Source organism: Oryzias latipes, chromosome 5 (genome assembly GCF_053564925.1).
Source record: "Oryzias latipes strain Hd-rR chromosome 5, Olatipes_Hd-rR_3.1".
Lineage (NCBI taxonomy): Eukaryota > Metazoa > Chordata > Actinopteri > Beloniformes > Adrianichthyidae > Oryzias > Oryzias latipes.
The window spans coordinates 27,525,201-27,543,766 of NC_136241.1; the positions used below are offsets into that span (position 1 = coordinate 27,525,201).

At 41.2% G+C, this 18,566-nt stretch overlaps 1 protein-coding gene across 11 annotated transcripts in view; it reads right to left on the reverse strand.

The window, feature by feature from the left end:
• The window catches only part of iqsec1b (IQ motif and Sec7 domain ArfGEF 1b), a 138,697-nt gene that overhangs the window by 11,930 nt on the left and 108,201 nt on the right, over positions 1-18,566 (reverse strand). For 9 of the 11 annotated variants that reach the window (XM_078948087.1, XM_023955126.2, XM_023955121.2 and 6 more), the window contains 3 exons: positions 5,545-5,824; positions 3,326-4,557; positions 195-356 (listed from right to left, as the gene is read on the reverse strand). In XM_078948087.1, the coding sequence (XP_078804213.1) occupies positions 195-356; positions 3,326-4,557; positions 5,545-5,824 (1,674 nt within the window). Of the gene's footprint in view, positions 1-194; positions 357-3,325; positions 4,558-5,544; positions 5,825-16,060; positions 16,481-18,566 lie in introns of those variants that run through there. The other 2 variants (XM_023955124.2, XM_078948091.1) reach the window with 2 other exon arrangements.

Below are 18,566 nucleotides of genomic sequence, written 5' to 3' on the forward strand. Positions count from 1 at the left end.
AATAAACAGGGACTGGATGTAGATTCACTTTTATCTTTTATCTGGATGTAAGTTGGATGGAACACCAATAATAAGAAGCTGACATAACTATAGTATTTTTTAATATAATCTATAGTCTTAAGAAGATTGCAGTTGTCATCGGAAATAATCAACATGGAAGAACAACAAGGAACTGACAAGAGCAAAGGACTTACTCAAGAACATCCCTGTTAAACTGCTTCTGTCTGTTTCCCAGGAACTCGCCAATCATCTGCCTACTCAAGCCTTTCCGCTGAAGCAGGAAGTGGGCCACCCCCACCGGGGTGTCAGGAACAAAGTTTCGGTCTATCAGATACTGGGTGCCTTTTTCTGGTTTTCTACAGACATAAAAACATTGGAACAGTTTAGATAAGAAAAAAGTAGGAAGGGAGGGAGGAGACCATTTTTTAAATTTGGGATTACTTCCCTGTACTTGTGTGTAAGCTAATGCAATGAGTTTTAGCAAATCATGGAGGCAAAGAGGGCTTAAGAGAAGAGAAAAAGCTACTCGGTTCAAGGGGTTCAGTTAGGGTTCATTTAGAGCTTGTGTCAGCGTGTTTCTAATAATAATAATAATAATACATTTTATTTATAAGGCGCCTTTCTGGGCACTCAAGGTCGCCGCACAGCATGTATACAGTATAAAATACAATAAACACTTAAAACAACAACAACAATTTAAATAAATACAAAATTAAATAAAAAATATATAAAAACGTGAAAAGGTTAATGTTAAAGTGAATAGGCCATTTGGAAAAGATGAGTTTTTAGCTTTGATTTGAAATGTGGGAGTGTGTCAGTGTTGCGGAGGTCAGGGGGGAGTGAGTTCCAAAGCTGGGGAGCAGAGCAACTGAATGCCCGGCTCCCCATGGTGACAAGACGGGCAGAAGGGACAGAAAACTGGATAGAAGAAGAGGAGCGGAGGGAGCGAGCAGGTATGGAGACATGAAGGAGGTCAGAGAGATATGGAGGTGCAAGGTTGTGAAAGGCTTTGAATGTGTAGAGCAAGATTTTGTATTGAATGCGGAATGGGATGGGTAGCCAGTGAAGCTGTTGAAGAATAGGTGTGATATGGTTGATGGAGGGAGTGCGTGTGATGATACGAGCAGCTGAATTCTGAACCATTTGAAGTTTATGGAGGGTTTTTTGTGGGAGACCAAATAGAAGAGAGTTACAATAGTCCAGGCGGGAAGTAACAAGACTATGTACCAGTACATAGTAAGACTGATCTGGTGACGCTGTTTATGTGAGAAGTGAAAGAGAGACTACTGTCGAGGATGACACCCAAACTCTTTACCTGAGGGGAGGGAGAGATGGTGGAGCCGTCAATGGAAAGAGAGAAATGGTTGGTCTTGCTCAGGGTGGATTTGGTGCCTATCAGAAGAAGTTCAGTTTTATTGCTATTGAGTTTTAAAAAGTTTGAGGTGAACCAGGATTTGACTTCATTGATGCAGTCAACCAGTGCTAATGGAGGCAGTGTGGAGTTGGGTTGGCTGGAAAGATAGAGCTGGGTGTCATCCGCATAGCAATGAAAATGGATGTGGTGTTTTTGGAAAATATGACCAAGCGGGAGAAGGTAGATAATAAAGAGGAGTGGATCGAGCACAGAACCCTGAGGGACACCAGTTGTGATGGGGACAGAATGAGAAGTGAAAGATTTCAGTTGGATAAACTGAGTACGGTCAGACAGGTAGGAATGAATCCATTGGTGCCAGAGATGCCAATGGAAGAGAGTCTGTTCAAGAGGATAGAATGAGAAATGGTGTCAAAAGCTGAACTGAGATCAAGTAAAAGAAGGATGGATAATAAACCACAGTCAGCAGAGAGGAGAAGGTCATTAGTAATTTTTAGAAGAGCAGTTTCAGTACTATGAAGGGGACGGAAGGCAGATTGGAAAAGTTCATACAGATTATTGGAGGACAGATGAGCATGAAGCTGAGCAGATACTGTTTTCTCAAGAATTTTTGAAATGAATGGAAGGTTGGAAATGGGACGGTAATTATTGAGGTCTGTGGGATCTGCACCCAGTTTTTTAAGTATGGGAGTGACAGCAGCAGTTTTCAGTGCAGGAGGAACGATTCCAGAGGAGAGGGAAGCATGGATTATGTTGGTGATGAGAGGACAAAGAGAGGGAGCTGTAGCTTTAACAAGGATGGTGGGCAGTGGGTCAAGCTGGCATGTGGAAGGTTTGGATTTTTTAATTAATGTAGTTATTTGACTAACTGTGGGTAGGGTAAATGAAGAAAACGAATCATCAGACGTAAAAGATGGAATGGAAGATAGAAATGGAGCAGAGTAGGGGGTGAGCTGTTGATGGATAAGGTGGATTTTTGTGGTGAAAAATGAAGCCAAGGTGTTGCAGAAATCAGTTGAATAGAGATGTGATGGAAGGGAGTCAGGAGGTTTGATAATGTTAGAGATGAGGGAGAAAAGAATCTTTGAATTTTGGTTTTAGAGATGCACTCTTTATAGTGGAGAATGTGCTGTGTGTACATGTCTTTATGGATACTTAGTCCGATTTTGGTGTAGAGTCTTTCAAGTTGGCGGCCTTTTGCTTTTAACTGTCTTAGAGAGGGGGTATACCAGGGTGCAGTATAGGTGAATGAGACAGATCTGGATTTTAGTGGAGCAAGTGTGTTGAGGATGTGGTGCAGGTGTGTGTTGTAGTGTGAAACAAGTTGATCTGGAGCTGTAAAACTGTCTGTATTTGGGAGTTCACTGATCAGGGCAGATAAATTCTCCAGGTTGATACCCTTAGCATTACGGAAGGTAATATTGCGTGAAGGCTTGTGTTTGGAAAGAAACAAATTGACATTAAATGTCACAAGCATATGGTCGGAAAACGGGATGAAGTTTGATTTACAGTCCATGGGTATGATACCTGAGCAGCAGATTAAGTCCAGAATGTGTCCTTTTGAGTGAGTGGGAAAATCAACAAATTGTTGAAAACCAAAACTGTCCAAACAGGATAGGAAATCATTAGTAAGTGAATTGTTAACATTATCCAGGTGAATATTTAGGTCTCCTAGTAATAAAACATTTGGTGAAAGAGCAGAGATATATGTTAGAAAAGTTGAAAAGTCTGACATGAAATCCTTGTTTGGTTTTGGTGGTCTGTAAATAGTGGCAATGATGGTCGGGGTGGATCCAGAAAGCTGACATACAGTGGCCTCAAATGACTGGAAGGTAAGAACTGTTATAAGAGCTGCTCTCAAACACTCACGGAAAAAAATTCAAAGTTAGTTGGGTTCCTTAACAGCAACAATTTTAAATGTTTTTTGAATGTAAATCTGAGGGATGTTCTTACTTGTTGAAGAGGTTTAGGCCAATGCGGTAGTGTCTCTTCCGAATAATGTCGTTGCTGAAAGCAGGTGAGTCCCAGCTGTTGCGTGTTTCTTTGTGGTATGTCTGCTTGCTGAGCGTCTGCTCCCTGAGGCTGTCCCTCGATGAAGACTCAGAGCTGCAGTTGATCGTGTCATTGGAGTTCGATGTGCTGTTGATGCTGTCATTGTCACCATCGGAAAAATCAGACTCGGACTTGCTCTGCCGGTTTGGGGTACCATTGACCACCACATGAGGATCAAGCTGTCGGGGTCGGTGACCTTCCTCTCTGGAAGGTCCTCGAGGTGGTAGGCTGCGGCTGACATGTTTGGGGCTACTTTGCTGGTTGCTTCGCTCATAGGCATTGTGTCTCTTTAAAGAACTAGGATCAGAACGATCGCTTAACTCCACCGAACTGTCACTGGGAGGCTCAATGGTCAATAAGGGCAGGTGTTCAACTCGAAGACGCTGCTCTTGACATTCTAAGGAAGGTGTGCTGCGACAGCTGGTATCAGTGTCGCCTTTGTCATCCTTGTGAACAAGGGACCAGTAGTCTTGGGAAGAGTTAAGGGAGCGTTGAGGCAGGTCAGATTCTGTACTGGAGGGTCGGTCTACTGACAGCGAAAGAGGCAGGGGTGGTGATAACTCCTCTTCATCAATGTACAGGGTAACATCGCTATAAGATGCTGTCATCTCCTCCAGTTTGCACCTGTCTGGGGAGCTCTGAGAAGGTTCAACCTGTTTGTCCATATCCTTGTCTCTTCTCCTTTGCTCTGGCTGACCGTCTTCTCCATGCAAGCTGCGGCAGTTCAGAGCATCGTCAATAGACTCAGCTAAGGACTTCACCTGCCTGGAGAAAGCATCTTCTAGTTCTGTAATGGCATCAGTGAAGTCGCTTTGTGGAGTTGAGGTCTTCGACTGGCCCCTCTCCCCATCATGATCTGACTGAACTAGTGCTCCAACTTTGGTGCCACCATCTGTCAGTGAAACTTGCTTCCCCTCAAAATAGGAGCTGTTGAATTTTTCAGGTCCTTCAAAGGAAAACTGCATTCTCATATTGGATAAAACAATCCGTCTGGACATGCGGTTCTCGGACATAGAGCTTCTAAGACGCTCAAAGTTCTTGTTCATCTGATACTGGCGGAAGGCTGTCTGGATGGTGCGTGCAGCATGCCGAGTTATGAAACGCCCACCATATTTACGCTCTAGCATCTCCACCTGCAAGAGGAAAGAAGTCTGTGTGGTAAAAGGTCTGAAACACAGCTTAGTTATCCATCCATCCATCCATCCATCCATCCATCCATCCATCCATCCATCCATCCATCCATCCATCCATCCATCCATCCATCCATCCATCCATCCATCAGGATGTTGACTGTCAAAAGGAGCTTTGCTGTTCAGCTCAGCTCTGCTTTTATTCTACTGCCAGCCTCCTGTTCTGCCCCCTCTGAAGGGGGATCTAATTATACCTGGAGTGTTCTTCTTTAAGTATGAAAAGAATCAGTGACAAAAACAAACTATTCAGGACACGTTTGAGCACCATATGAATATCACATTTCAAACTAAGCATGAAATATTCAACATTTTCCAATTGTGAAGATGACTCTTACATTTTTTTAAATTCTTCTGCTATAAATCTGGACCACTAATTTACATGAAAATAACAAGTTCTGCCTTTGCTAAGATTTCATTTTAATCCGCCACTTCAAATTTAAATAATAGAAAAATTGAACTGTGGTCAAACTCAATACTTGCAGTTACCCAGCAGCCCAGCAATTAAGTCCTATTCAAAAACACTTGAATCCATGTCAGACAGTGTCTTTGATGGCTCTAACAGTTATTAAAGCCTATTTGGATTAAGGCAAATCACAGTAACTCTATCTGACTTGGGAAAACAGAAAAAAAAATGGAAAAGAAATCACTTATCTATTAAATAGAAAACATATAAAACAAAGAAGTTTGATACCACTGTCTTGTGCGTTCTCAATGCTGATAAAATTCAGGTATTCTGGCAATGAAATGACTTTATTCTGATGATATCTGAGCTCATCCCACAAATAATTAATCATGCTTAGATGACAGGATTGGCGAACTTCTAATCTATTGGCATAATTGCCTGAAGAGGATGAGGAAGATCAGTTTTTTTGAAAGCATGCCTGAAGTCTATAAGGTGTACAGACAGAGGGGCAGGATCCTCATAGTCACCTGTTTGTCCTGAAGGTCAGATGAAAGCTCATAGCTTTCTGACAGTGAGCGGGAGCGCTTGATGGCTTCTTCCTCTGCCTGCTTTCGGAGGATGGACTGGGAGTGCTGCAGCTTTGACCTGCGTGTACGTGGGTGTCCAGCCAGCAGAATCTGCCCGTAGAGCTGGCTATCGAGGCGCTCAGGACCAAGTCCACCTCGGTGGGTCACTGGGACGTAACTGTAGCAGCTGCTGGAGTCAACAGAGGTTCCAACCTCAGTGCCTGGGCCATCGCCTTCCACACTACAAGCACACACACACAAAACAGATCAGTCCTAAACTGTGTTTGGGCAAGGGACAGGTGGTCAGTGGCATAGGGAACTTTACAACTACCAACACCATGTAAATAAGTGTGACAAAATGTAAAGCAACAGTAGAATGCTCCCTGTCATCTACCTTGTTGTTTTTCATGGTTTAGCCATTGGTCTTCTGAAAACCATCAAATTAGGCCTTCTTTTGATCTTACAGAATTCTTCATGGTAGTGTCCTTGACAACAGCCCAAAAAGAATCCCCTGTAAAGCAGTTCTGCCTGAAAACTATTAAGAAGTTGTCTTAAACTAAGATTCACCCACATTGTGTTGATCTGCACACAGCTCATTCGAACATGTGACAAAGTTACCATCAGTGTTAAAGGTTAACCAGCTAAAAATATCAGCCACACAATTGGTAACCCCTACTGCACAGCCTGAAGCATCATTTGATGGATCTTAACATCAGAAAATAGATAGCTGTGAATAGTGGTATATTGTAAATGCAATTGAACAGAGAAAACAAACAAAAAAAAGAAAGTGTGACCAGGCTTTACATACTTTTATTTTGGATGTAAATCTGGACTTTTTAACACAGAAGTAAATGGAAACTGTTCCTTTTCAGAAACCAGCCTCAAGTGGTCAATTCAGAAACAGAAATAACAGATTATGACTCCAAGATTGTACTCCACCGTAGGAAAAGGAATAAATATAGAAAAATTGAAACAAAATCAAACTTACATCATTACAAACACAAAGAACCCCAAAACTAGCACTAGGGTCTTACGTATGCTACAAAAACGTCCAAACCCAAGTCACAACACATGTAAACACTAGTGTCAATACTAATTTGCTATTAGTATTAGTAAATGGATTTATTTTTAAATTAGTTTTATAGATGAAGGAGGAGCTTGGTAAGCTCTGACAGTTTAAGCACAAATCGGCTGCCTGTGGTTCTAAGGGACACACATATAATTATCTGTTAAGATACAAAATACTATTTCTAAAGTTCCCAAAATGCTGAACTTCACAAACATAAATATTTGGTTTTCTTGCTGTGGAACAGTTATTTGACTGTAAAATGATTATATAACATAGATAGCTGTTAGTTGATATTTTCCATTTTAACTATCTTAACAGAAAAGAGCAACTAGCCACAATCAACCCACTATTGTTGCCACCAAAAGATGAATCCCGACAGCAATCAACTCCCTCAGATTGCATTTTTGGTAAACCTCAATCCTCTCAGGTTTTGGCAACAATTACAGTCATTAAGCCCAAACATCAGCTAAAGAAATCCTTCTGTCAGTAATAGGAATTATTAATGAGATATGTTTAATCTGGTAATTGCCTTGTGAAAAAAAGGCAATGTTTCAGTCAATCATGCGGAGATGCTGCTGACACGCAGGCTAATTAGTAATTCCCTGAATTTTTACTTCATCTCTTGAGAAAAAACAAAAAAACTATTGCTTTCTTTACAGCCTTTTCATTTTCAGGCTCTTGTCTCCCAAACTTAAGTGACACGTGTAACCCAGGTTACTAGAACTTGTGGGAGAAGTTTTTTTTTATCCTGTAGAGGGCGCTGTAGGTTGGGAAGGACAGGACAACATGCGCGGAGGGATACGTCAGATGTGAGATCTGTGAGCTGGACCTCAGACTGTTGAGAGAACGTGAGCGAGTTGTCCCCGTTCTTTTATGTTTTCTTGAAAGAAAGACAATTGTCTTCAAGATATTGCCTCCCAGATAACACGTTTTGTTTTGTTTCACATTTACAAAGGAATTGGTCAGGTTTTTTTCCATTGTGTGAATTCACCACCGTCGCGAGTGCCCAGTTCCCACACACCGCAGCAAATGACGGACGTCTGGTGATGGCGAGCCACCCAACTGGAGTCTGAAAAGAAGCAACCTTAACCTGGAACTCTGATTGCTGCAAAGAGGAAATTGAACATTGCGTTCAATCGTGGTAGGAGAGTGACTACCTTAATTCCACAGGTGCCCAATCACCTGGATCTGAAAGAACTGCCCAAGGACGGAACAGACTTGTATTTCTATTGTTAGATATTGTTTTGATTAAGAGAATTTTACATAATTTTATTGCATTATTATTATTTTTTTAACCAACCTGGTATATTGGGTTTAAAATTGAACTAAAAAGTATTTTTCTGAAAACCTTGCAAGGTAAAATTTGACCAACCCCGGGGTTAACCAATTTTCTTTCTACACAAATTTTATTTGGGTTATCAGGTTTAATTGTTCATGTTCTGGAACTGTTTGAAAGTGTTTTTGTTAATTCCCATCCATTTATAAATAAGTCAAAAGTTAAAAAAATCATAATTGTGGTCTGTGGTCATTTATTTAATTTAGTGTATTCAACTGCTCCTCTGAACCTAGAACTATTCTGGTCCAACTCAGCATTTGAGGTGCTACATTCTTGGCGAGCCAGCCAGGAGCAGTTGAAGTAATAACAGTTAGTAAAACAGACCACTTTAGACATTGACTAAAATAACGAGAGAAAAATTGGATGTGGTTGAAAGTGAAAATGTGAAGGTGTCTAACTCTGTAATTGTGAGGGGCCTTACTGAAACAGAAATGGATGAAGAACTAACAGAGTTCTTGATTAAATATGGACGCATTGCTAGAACAATCCGGATTGATAATCCTCGATCCCAGTACCACAAACATGTTATTGTTGAATATGAAAGTGGTTCCGCTGTTTGCACCCTTAGTCCTGTGCTTCCATACACCTTTGAATCTCCTAGTCATGTCACCTATGAGATCAGAGCACTTTCTGCTGAATACTTACCAGTTGCTGCTCGTAGTGCTACTGATGGATTCATGAGTGAACTCCAAAGACTTTCTAAAATAACTGGCAAGTCATTTGAAGAAATTCTGAAAGATCAGCTTTCCATTTGCGAAACTTCAGCTACAGCAGGTGCTGGACAGCCAGAAAACCCATGTAAGGTTTTCCCTCAGGTTGCCCCTGCTGGTGTAGTTACACCAGAACCTGTGTCCACTACTGGAAAAGACCCAAATTCTTTCTCTTTTAACACAAGAGAAGGCGTCCAAGGAAAAGCTGCAGGCTTTGTCAATCCTCCAGAAGTGCAGCGCATGATTGTTGAACACATAGTCAGGAATGAGACTTCCGCTACCCAAAGTGTTTCCTTCAAGATTAGAAGTTTTTCTGGGAGAGTTCCCTGTCCTAGTCATGAAACCGATTTTGAGTCATGGAGAACTAGTGTGGAGCTCATATTGCAGGACAGTTCTTTCTCAGATTTGCAACGTTCAAGAAAGATTCTTGATAGTTTGTTGTCACCGGCAGCTGACATTGTAAAACATCTAGGACCCCAGGCTTCACCTTTAGCTTACCTTGAGTTGTTAGAGTCAGCTTTTGGAGTGGTAGAGGATGGTGATGAGCTTTTTGCTAAATTCCTTAACACACTTCAGAACCATGGAGAGAAACCGTCGCATTATTTGCAGCGACTACAAACAGTGATCACAAAAGTGCAAAAACAGGGTGGTATTTTACCAAGTGAAGCGGACAGGCATCTTCTACGTCAGTTTTGTAGAGGTTGTTGGAATGATGCGTTGATAGCAGATCTTCAACTTGAAAGAAAGAGAAATAACCTTCCTTCCTTTTCTGAGTTGTTGTTGCAGTTGCGAACCGAAGAGGATAGACATGTTGCAAAGGAAAATAGGATGAGGAAACATCTTGGCACGTCCAGACAAAAGGTTAGCTCAAATTTTGTTAGTGCAAATTCTGTCGCACAAGACACATCTGTTGAAGTTGATATAAGTGAAATGAAAAAGCAGGTTTCTGATCTTCAGGGTCGATTTACCAAATTAGAAACGCCACGGCATCAACGGGAACTGTCACCTCAGGAAAGCAGTGTAGCAGAATTAAAGAAACAAGTCACTGATCTTAAGAACCAGCTTATAAATTTGACCTCCCAAACGGAGAAGAAAGCTAAAGCTGCTAAAGCTTGTGTGAAAACCCCAATTAAGCCCAAACCATCAGAGAAAAATTCTGTCACAGGCCAAGCTTCCAGTGTCAGACCAAAACCATGGTATTGTTTCCAATGTGGCGAAGATGGTCACATAGCATCCACCTGCTCAAATAATCCCAATCCAGCTTTAGTCGCTGCCAAGAAAAAGCAGCTAAGAGAAAAACAGTCTGTGTGGGATAGTCGACATGGACAGGACTGCACTCTGACTTTAAACTAGAGTCGGCTCTTGTTAAGGGACACACAAGAGCTAAAAGTGCTGTTACTAGTCCCACTTTCAAAAAGAAAAATAACAAAGACAAAAAACTCTTTGTTCATTCTAGATTGACCCCACCAAAAACCCTTAAAGGTCTGGTTGGAGCGAAGTACACAGCAGAGTTACTAGTTGAAAACAAAAAAGTCAACTGCTTGCTTGACACAGGATCACAAGTCACAACTGTTTCACAGCCATTCTATGAAAAAAATCTTTTACATTTAGACATTCAGCCTCTTGATGAGCTTTTGAAAGTTGAGGCTGCGAACGGACAGACAGTGCCTTATCTAGGATTTATAAGCATCGACATCACTTTTCCAAAAGATTGCTTTGGTTCGGAAGTAAAAGTAAACAGTCTTGCTTTAGTTGTTCCAGACACCTGTGGCGACACAACATCTGAACTTTTGATAGGCACCAACACCTTAGACCAAGTGTATGAATGTTGCTCTATATCAGAAGCAGACTTGCGTGCACTACCCTTGGGTTATAGAGTTGTCTTAAAGGTTATGCGTCAGCGATGGAAACAGAAAGAAAACAGTTGCATAGGACTAGTGAGGTTATCTGGAAGTGACCCACAAATTATTCCTGCAGGTCAACACTGTGTTTTAGGGGGATTTGCCTGTGTTAAAACTGAAACCACAGGAAATTGGGCTGTTGTTGAACCCCCCTCAAAATCGTCTTTGCCTGGAGGTGTGTTTGTCAGTAACTGTTTGATAACTCTGTCTGACTCTTTCTCACAGAGAGTACCAGTGGCTGTGCGCAATGAAAACAAACATGATGTTGTCATTTCTCCACGAACTGTCATTGCTGAGATTCAAGCCCTGCAAGAAGTTGTTACAAGTAAGCAAATTCAGGATGAATCAATGGAAAATGGGACACTTGCCAAGTCAAGTGAATCTACAAAACTATCCATTGACTTTGGTGATTCTCCTGTTCCTTTAAAGTGGAAGGAGAGGATAAGGGAAAAACTAAGTACAATGCCCGATGTGTTTGCTCAGCACGATCTAGACTTTGGTTGCACCGACAAAGTCAAGCATCACATCAACTTAAATGACGAGACACCTTTTAAACAGAAATCTCGCCCGATACGTCCACAAGATCTTGATGCTGTTCGGCGGCATTTGCAGGAACTCAGTCATGCAGGAGTGATCAGAGAATCTGAATCTTCCTTCTCTTCCCCTATAGTTGTTGTTCGGAAGAAAAATGGGGATGTCCGACTATGCATAGACTATAGGAAGTTAAATATGCAAACCATAAAGGATGCATATGCACTCCCTAATCTTGAAGAAACTTTCTCAGCTCTCACAGGTTCCAAATGGTTTTCTGTTCTCGATCTCAAGTCTGGTTATTACCAGATCGAAGTTGATGAAGTAGACAAGCAAAAAACCGCTTTTGTGTGTCCATTAGGCTTTTGGGAGTTTAACAGAATGCCTCAGGGCATAACTAACGCTCCTAGCACTTTTCAAAGGCTTATGGAGAAATGCATGGGTGACATAAACCTCAAAGAAGTTTTAGTCTTTTTGGATGATCTCATTGTGTTTTCAGAGACGCTTGAGGAGCATGAAGCCCGATTGCTAAATGTGCTGAATCGCCTTCGAGCATATGGGTTGAAGTTGTCTCTGGAAAAATGTAAGTTCTTTCAAACTTCAGTTAGGTACCTTGGTCACATTGTGTCCCAGCATGGTGTTGAAACTGATCCAGAGAAAGTGGAGGCCCTTAAAACCTGGCCAGTTCCTAAAAACCTGAAAGAGTTGCGCTCATTTTTGGGTTTTGCTGGATATTACCGACGTTTCATCAGAGACTACTCGAAAATAGTGAAACCGTTAAATGATCTTACTGTTGGTTATCCACCACTAAGGAAAAGTTGCAGTCGTGGAGCAAACAAAGAACAGTACTTCCATGTTAAAGAACCTTTTGGAGCAAGATGGACTCAGTCTTGTCAGGAAGCTTTTGAAACTATAATCGAAAAGCTTACAACAGCTCCGATACTAGCATTTGCTAATCCAAAATTGCCCTATGTTTTGCATACTGATGCCAGTACGATAGGGCTGGGGGCAGCCCTCTATCAAGAGCAGGAAGGGGAGTTGCGTGTTATCGCATTTGCTAGCCGTGGGTTGTCAAGAAGTGAAGCGCGTTATCCTGCCCACAAGCTTGAGTTTCTTGCCCTTAAGTGGGCTGTAACTGAAAAGTTTTGCGACTACCTTTATGGAAGCTTTTTCACTGTTGTTACTGACAGTAACCCGTTAACATACATCTTAACTACTGCAAAGTTAGATGCAACAAGCTACCGTTGGTTGTCGGCATTGTCAACTTTCTCTTTTCAACTTCAGTACAGAGCAGGAAAACAAAACATGGATGCAGACGGGTTATCTCGTCGTCCCCATGCTGAGTTGGTGAATGATTCTATTTCCCAAAAAGAGCAGGAACGTATTTGCCAATTCATTCGGAAGCATTTAGCTGAACCAGAAACTTCTGTTCTCATCACTAAAGATGCAGTTAATGCAGCTTGTGAAAAACATATTGTGTATTCGAACGTAAAGGCAGAGAACAGAATTTCACATGCTCTTGTAACATCTCTTGCATTGTCAGCGGATGCAATCCCAGAAAGCTATTCAGATTGTGATGGATTGCCTGTGATCCCAGGTATTACAGAGGAAGAACTTAAGCAGAAGCAGAGAAGCGACCCTTCATTAAAAGAGGTTATTAACCAGTTGGAAACGGGGAAGCCGTGTCTACCTCTGTTAAGAAAAGAACTTCCAGAACTTCCTATTCTACTCAGGGAGTTAAGAAAACTAACTCTGAGCAATGGAATTCTCTACAGAATGAGACAAGTTGGTGATGAAACGTGTCGGCAGTTAGTATTGCCTGACAGTTTAAGGAACATGGTCATGCAAAGTCTACATGATGACATGGGTCATCTAGGAATTGACCGTACCCTTGACCTTGTACGGACAAGATTCTTTTGGCCAAGAATGGCTGCTCACATTGAAGAAAAAATAAAAACATGCAGTCGTTGTGTTTATCGAAAAACTCCACCAGAGAGAGCAGCTCCTCTGGTAAACATATCTGCCAGCAGACCCCTTGAGTTGGTTTGCATGGATTTTCTTTCTCTGGAACCTGACAGAAGTAACAAGAAGGATATACTAGTGATAACTGATTTTTTCACAAAGTATGCAGTTGCGATTCCAACCACAAATCAAAAGGCTAAAACAGTGGCCAAATGCTTGTGGGAAAATTTTATTGTACATTATGGTTTTCCAGAAAAACTGCATAGTGATCAGGGACCAGATTTTGAATCAAAGACGATCAAAGAGCTTTGTGATGTGGCAGGGATTCGCAAAATCCGAACTACCCCATACCATCCAAGGGGAAATCCTGTTGAGAGATTCAACAGAACCCTCCTTAATATGCTCGGAACTCTTAAAACCGAAAACAAAACACGCTGGAGTGAGTTTGTAAAACCATTAGTGCATGCTTATAATTGCACTAAGCATGACACAACAGGCTTCTCACCCTATGAATTAATGTTTGGACGACAACCTAGACTGCCCATTGACCTTGTTTTCAACATCAGTGGAGATCAGCAACATCAGAGATTCCACTCGGAATATGTTGAAACACTAAAACACCATCTTCAAGAGAGCTACAAGTTGGCTACTGGAAATGCTTCAAAAAAGGCAGAAAGAAACAAACGCATGTTTGATAAACGTGTCACAGAATCTGTTTTGACTGCTGGTGATCGTGTGCTAGTAAGAAATGTCAAACTAAGAGGAAAGCATAAAATAGCTGACAAATGGGAACCTGTTGTGCATACAGTTGTCCAGCAAGAAGGAGATTTTCCCGTCTACACGGTCAAACCGGAAAACAGTGAAGGTCCATTCAGAACGCTCCATAGAGATCTTTTGTTGCCGTGTGGTTTTCTGCCATCTATTCCAGACAAACCAGCAGATGTTTCTGTAAAGGTCAGACGTCCACACACACGTCAAAACCCAGTTGCTGTCGTAAGTGAGCCGGAAAGCAACACAGATGATGATGATCTTGTGTATCTTTGTCCGAAACCAGTTCCTTATGTTAGCAGGTCTGTAGACCAATACAATGTTGTGTTATGTCCAAATGATCAGACACGTTCATTAAACAAACCTTGTTCAGATGATGAACTAGTCGTTTCTTCTGAGAAACCAGCAGAACGAGACATAGAAAGTACATCTCCAGAAGAGTCTGATTTGCCTGAAATAACAGATGTTACCGGAAATGTGGAATCTTGTGAAAGAATCTTTTCTGAAGTGACACAGGACAAACAAGCCAAAAACACTGAGGAAAGTGTATTGTTGCTAGAAGCGGACAATGAATCAACAGACTTCGAAAAGACAAATGTTGAGACTGTCAGTGAGTCTAATTCTTTACAGAATGATGAGACTCTTGGTCTAACTGTTGATGATAGCAACATAAATGAAACGGAAGGACAGTTTTCAGTGAGAAGATCCTCACGACAAAGACAGAAAGCACAAAGGTTGACATATCCCGAGCTGGGGAATCCTTTGGTTACAGTTGTCCAAGCTCTCTTTCAGACTCTGGGATCAGTTATATCTGATTCCATTGTGCAATCAAGTGCTTATCAACCACCTGAACCTCAGGTTGTTTAGCCAAATTTTCTTATGCACAGAGACGTGCAAACCGTTTCGGCGGGAGAGTGTAACCCAGGTTACTAGAACTTGTGGGAGAAGTTTTTTTTTATCCTGTAGAGGGCGCTGTAGGTTGGGAAGGACAGGACAACATGCGCGGAGGGATACGTCAGATGTGAGATCTGTGAGCTGGACCTCAGACTGTTGAGAGAACGTGAGCGAGTTGTCCCCGTTCTTTTATGTTTTCTTGAAAGAAAGACAATTGTCTTCAAGATATTGCCTCCCAGATAACACGTTTTGTTTTGTTTCACATTTACAAAGGAATTGGTCAGGTTTTTTTCCATTGTGTGAATTCACCACCGTCGCGAGTGCCCAGTTCCCACACACCGCAGCAAATGACGGACGTCTGGTGATGGCGAGCCACCCAACTGGAGTCTGAAAAGAAGCAACCTTAACCTGGAACTCTGATTGCTGCAAAGAGGAAATTGAACATTGCGTTCAATCGTGGTAGGAGAGTGACTACCTTAATTCCACAGGTGCCCAATCACCTGGATCTGAAAGAACTGCCCAAGGACGGAACAGACTTGTATTTCTATTGTTAGATATTGTTTTGATTAAGAGAATTTTACATAATTTTATTGCATTATTATTATTTTTTTAACCAACCTGGTATATTGGGTTTAAAATTGAACTAAAAAGTATTTTTCTGAAAACCTTGCAAGGTAAAATTTGACCAACCCCGGGGTTAACCAATTTTCTTTCTACACAAATTTTATTTGGGTTATCAGGTTTAATTGTTCATGTTCTGGAACTGTTTGAAAGTGTTTTTGTTAATTCCCATCCATTTATAAATAAGTCAAAAGTTAAAAAAATCATAATTGTGGTCTGTGGTCATTTATTTAATTTAGTGTATTCAACTGCTCCTCTGAACCTAGAACTATTCTGGTCCAACTCAGCATTTGAGGTGCTACACACGCATCCGTTTTCTAAAGATAAGGGCCCAGAAGCTGAATCACTCCACAAAACGAAGGTCAGTGCTATGCCTTTAAAGCTCAATGCTGCTCAATGATCCGCAAAAACAGACAGATGCACTGTCTGTTTTCATGAGTGAGTGAGGACTGTAAGCTAACTCAGCTCCATCGAACCGCTTGGTTTTTCATAAAATTAACCAGTGTTCTTAACATAAGTGCTTTTCTTTATCAGCCAATGACCCTGGCACAAAATGAGAGGCAATTAGTTCAGTATGACGCAACAGCATTTTGTTGGCCAACAATCAATGATGATTCAAGTGAGCCTGGCTGCTGCCTGAACATCAGTGCATCTGAGAACATGTCCCCAGCGTGAGCTCGCTTACCTGCTCTCTGAATCCAGCTCAAGCAAGGAGTGTGTCCTGTTTGACGTGCACTGCAGACACCACATGCTGCCCTCTGGGATCCTATACCTTAGATATGCCCCTATCACTCTTTTTTAACTCCATCTCTGGTCTAAATGTTGTCCTCGTTGTTTCCTGACAAGGAAACGCTCCCCTCTTCTAAGATGCCTCTCCAGCTCTGGCCTTCCTTCATGGGAGGGGTGTTGTCAGGAAGAGGGAGGAACTTCCTCCAGAGGGACATGGGTCATGTTGTTGTGGTAGCAGTGCAGTGGTACAGATCTGAAGGGTCTCACGCAGAGAGACACACAAAAAAGCTGTTGCAGAGACAGACGTCATCAACAGCAGGACGATTGATTGGGAAACTCCAGGATTTCCAGATTTAGCTGTGCTCCTCTGAGAGTCCTGCCTCAGTGATGTCCAAACTTCAGCCGCCTCTGAATGTCTCCACTGCACTGCTAATCATAAGAATGAATCATGTGCTTCAGCAAACACACATCTGACCTGCAGAAGCACTCTTCAAACAGCCATCCATGTTTGGCTCTGGTCTGCTCCCAAATTAGTGCCATATTTTGGGTGATTCCCCTCACCAGTCATATTCCCATCTCAGTTCTGTCCCAGGGAGCCGTGTGGTGAGGAGCCTCTCCATTTTGGTTTGCTGACATCATTGCTTGAACAATGGGCTCACATGGGTGGACCACAATCAGACAAGCAGAGCTAAAACTGCACAGCTGTACAATCTCCTATGCTGTTTGTCTTTGATCTCTTTGTATCTCTGTTTCCCTGTAATTTGTTTCTAATCTTTGTTCATCTTGTTCATCTAGGAATGACAATTAGTACCAAAAGCGTAAAAAAATAGATTTTAAAAAGTACATTTACATTCTATAAACATTATTCTTCTGCTGTGTTATTATGGAAAATGACCCATTGTACACTTCCAGTAGAAAACACACTAGAAGTGGAAAAATATTAGAAAAACTCTTTGGTAAAGTTTGTTTGTATAGCAGTTTTAAAAGGGGGTTTTAGGTAAAAAAATAGGTGTCAAAATATTTTCATTGTTAGATTATTTGCACATGAATAAATTGATGAATAGCTGCAATCCTAGAGTGAGAAATCATTTAAAAAGAAGTAACTTGGCACTAAAATGAACTCTAATCTGTGCCACTGAGTGCAAGTCTCATACAAATAGCTGCTTCCTTGTAATATAAGTTGTGAACATGAAACTTTATAAAGTTTTTGCCCAACAGCAGATTACGATCTTTTGGTTGTCTTGATATAAACTCACTGCATTTAACCCTGTAACTTTTTGATCTGATTGCATTGACAGTAAAAGATAACTGGAGTGAGCAGCCCCTCCCCCTCACATCTGAAAAAAATCCCATAGACTTCTATGGAGACATAAATAGCTATTGCTTAGTCATTATATTTGTCAAAATAACCATACTTGCTCTGATACCTTTTTAACGTGTTCATGCCAGCCCTAATTTGTTTTTCAAATACTGTTTTCAGTAATGCAAGTTATTCAAATTATAAACTGGCCAATCAGATGGTAAAATAAAAGTAGGTGGCCTTGCCTCAAACATTCAAAGTGTTTGATTGACAGATTTAACCGAGCCCGCTTTCAATGAAAGGGGTGTGGCCTTCTGACATACGCACAGAAATGTAGACTCAGACCGACACGGACAGATCATGGCTTACTGGGGACGTCTGCTTCCAACATGGCGATGGACATATTGAAATAATAGCAACCAAATCGACTTCATGTGGTCGGAACCGGAAGCAAAGCATTTTGCTATGGGTGACGTCACACGCAATCTGTCCTCTTATACTATACAGTCAATGTTTGATCCACACATTTTTTTTATGGTGTAATTGCCTTAGAAATAATTTACTATCAACACAATTTTTTTTCTTTCAATACAGTTATTTCAAAAAATAAATAACAACAGTTATTCTCACTTTAAAAACAGCAAAACTTTTCCCTTCAAAAGTGTTTTTGAGCCATTTTAAAATGAGCAGGAAAAGCCCTTCTACTGCCCCTAGTGGAACGATGATGAACTTAAAATTTTGATCATGCTAATGAGAAATGTTAATGTGACATGTTCTACAGGTTCTACAGGGTTAAAAACATTTTATACCAACAAAAAAAAAATACTCCTGTTGAAAATGCATTCTGAAATGGTGCTAAGACATGTTTTTTTTTTTTTTTAATAGGTTTTCTAACTATTTTAACAGTTGAAAAACCCTCCCAAGATTATCTAATCAGCTTTCATTTTTACTTTTTCTTTTTTCTCACACCTTGACCCTGTTGTACACATTTTACCCTAAACAGTTTCTATTGACTGTCTCAAGCCTCATACCTGTCCCACACTGGGATGCGTCTGCTAAACCACAGGACTGTTTTGGATGTTTTGAACATCCTGTTAATGATGAATAATTGTGAGTTGACACATGACAGCCCCGATGAAACACATCCTTGTGTGCTTCCATG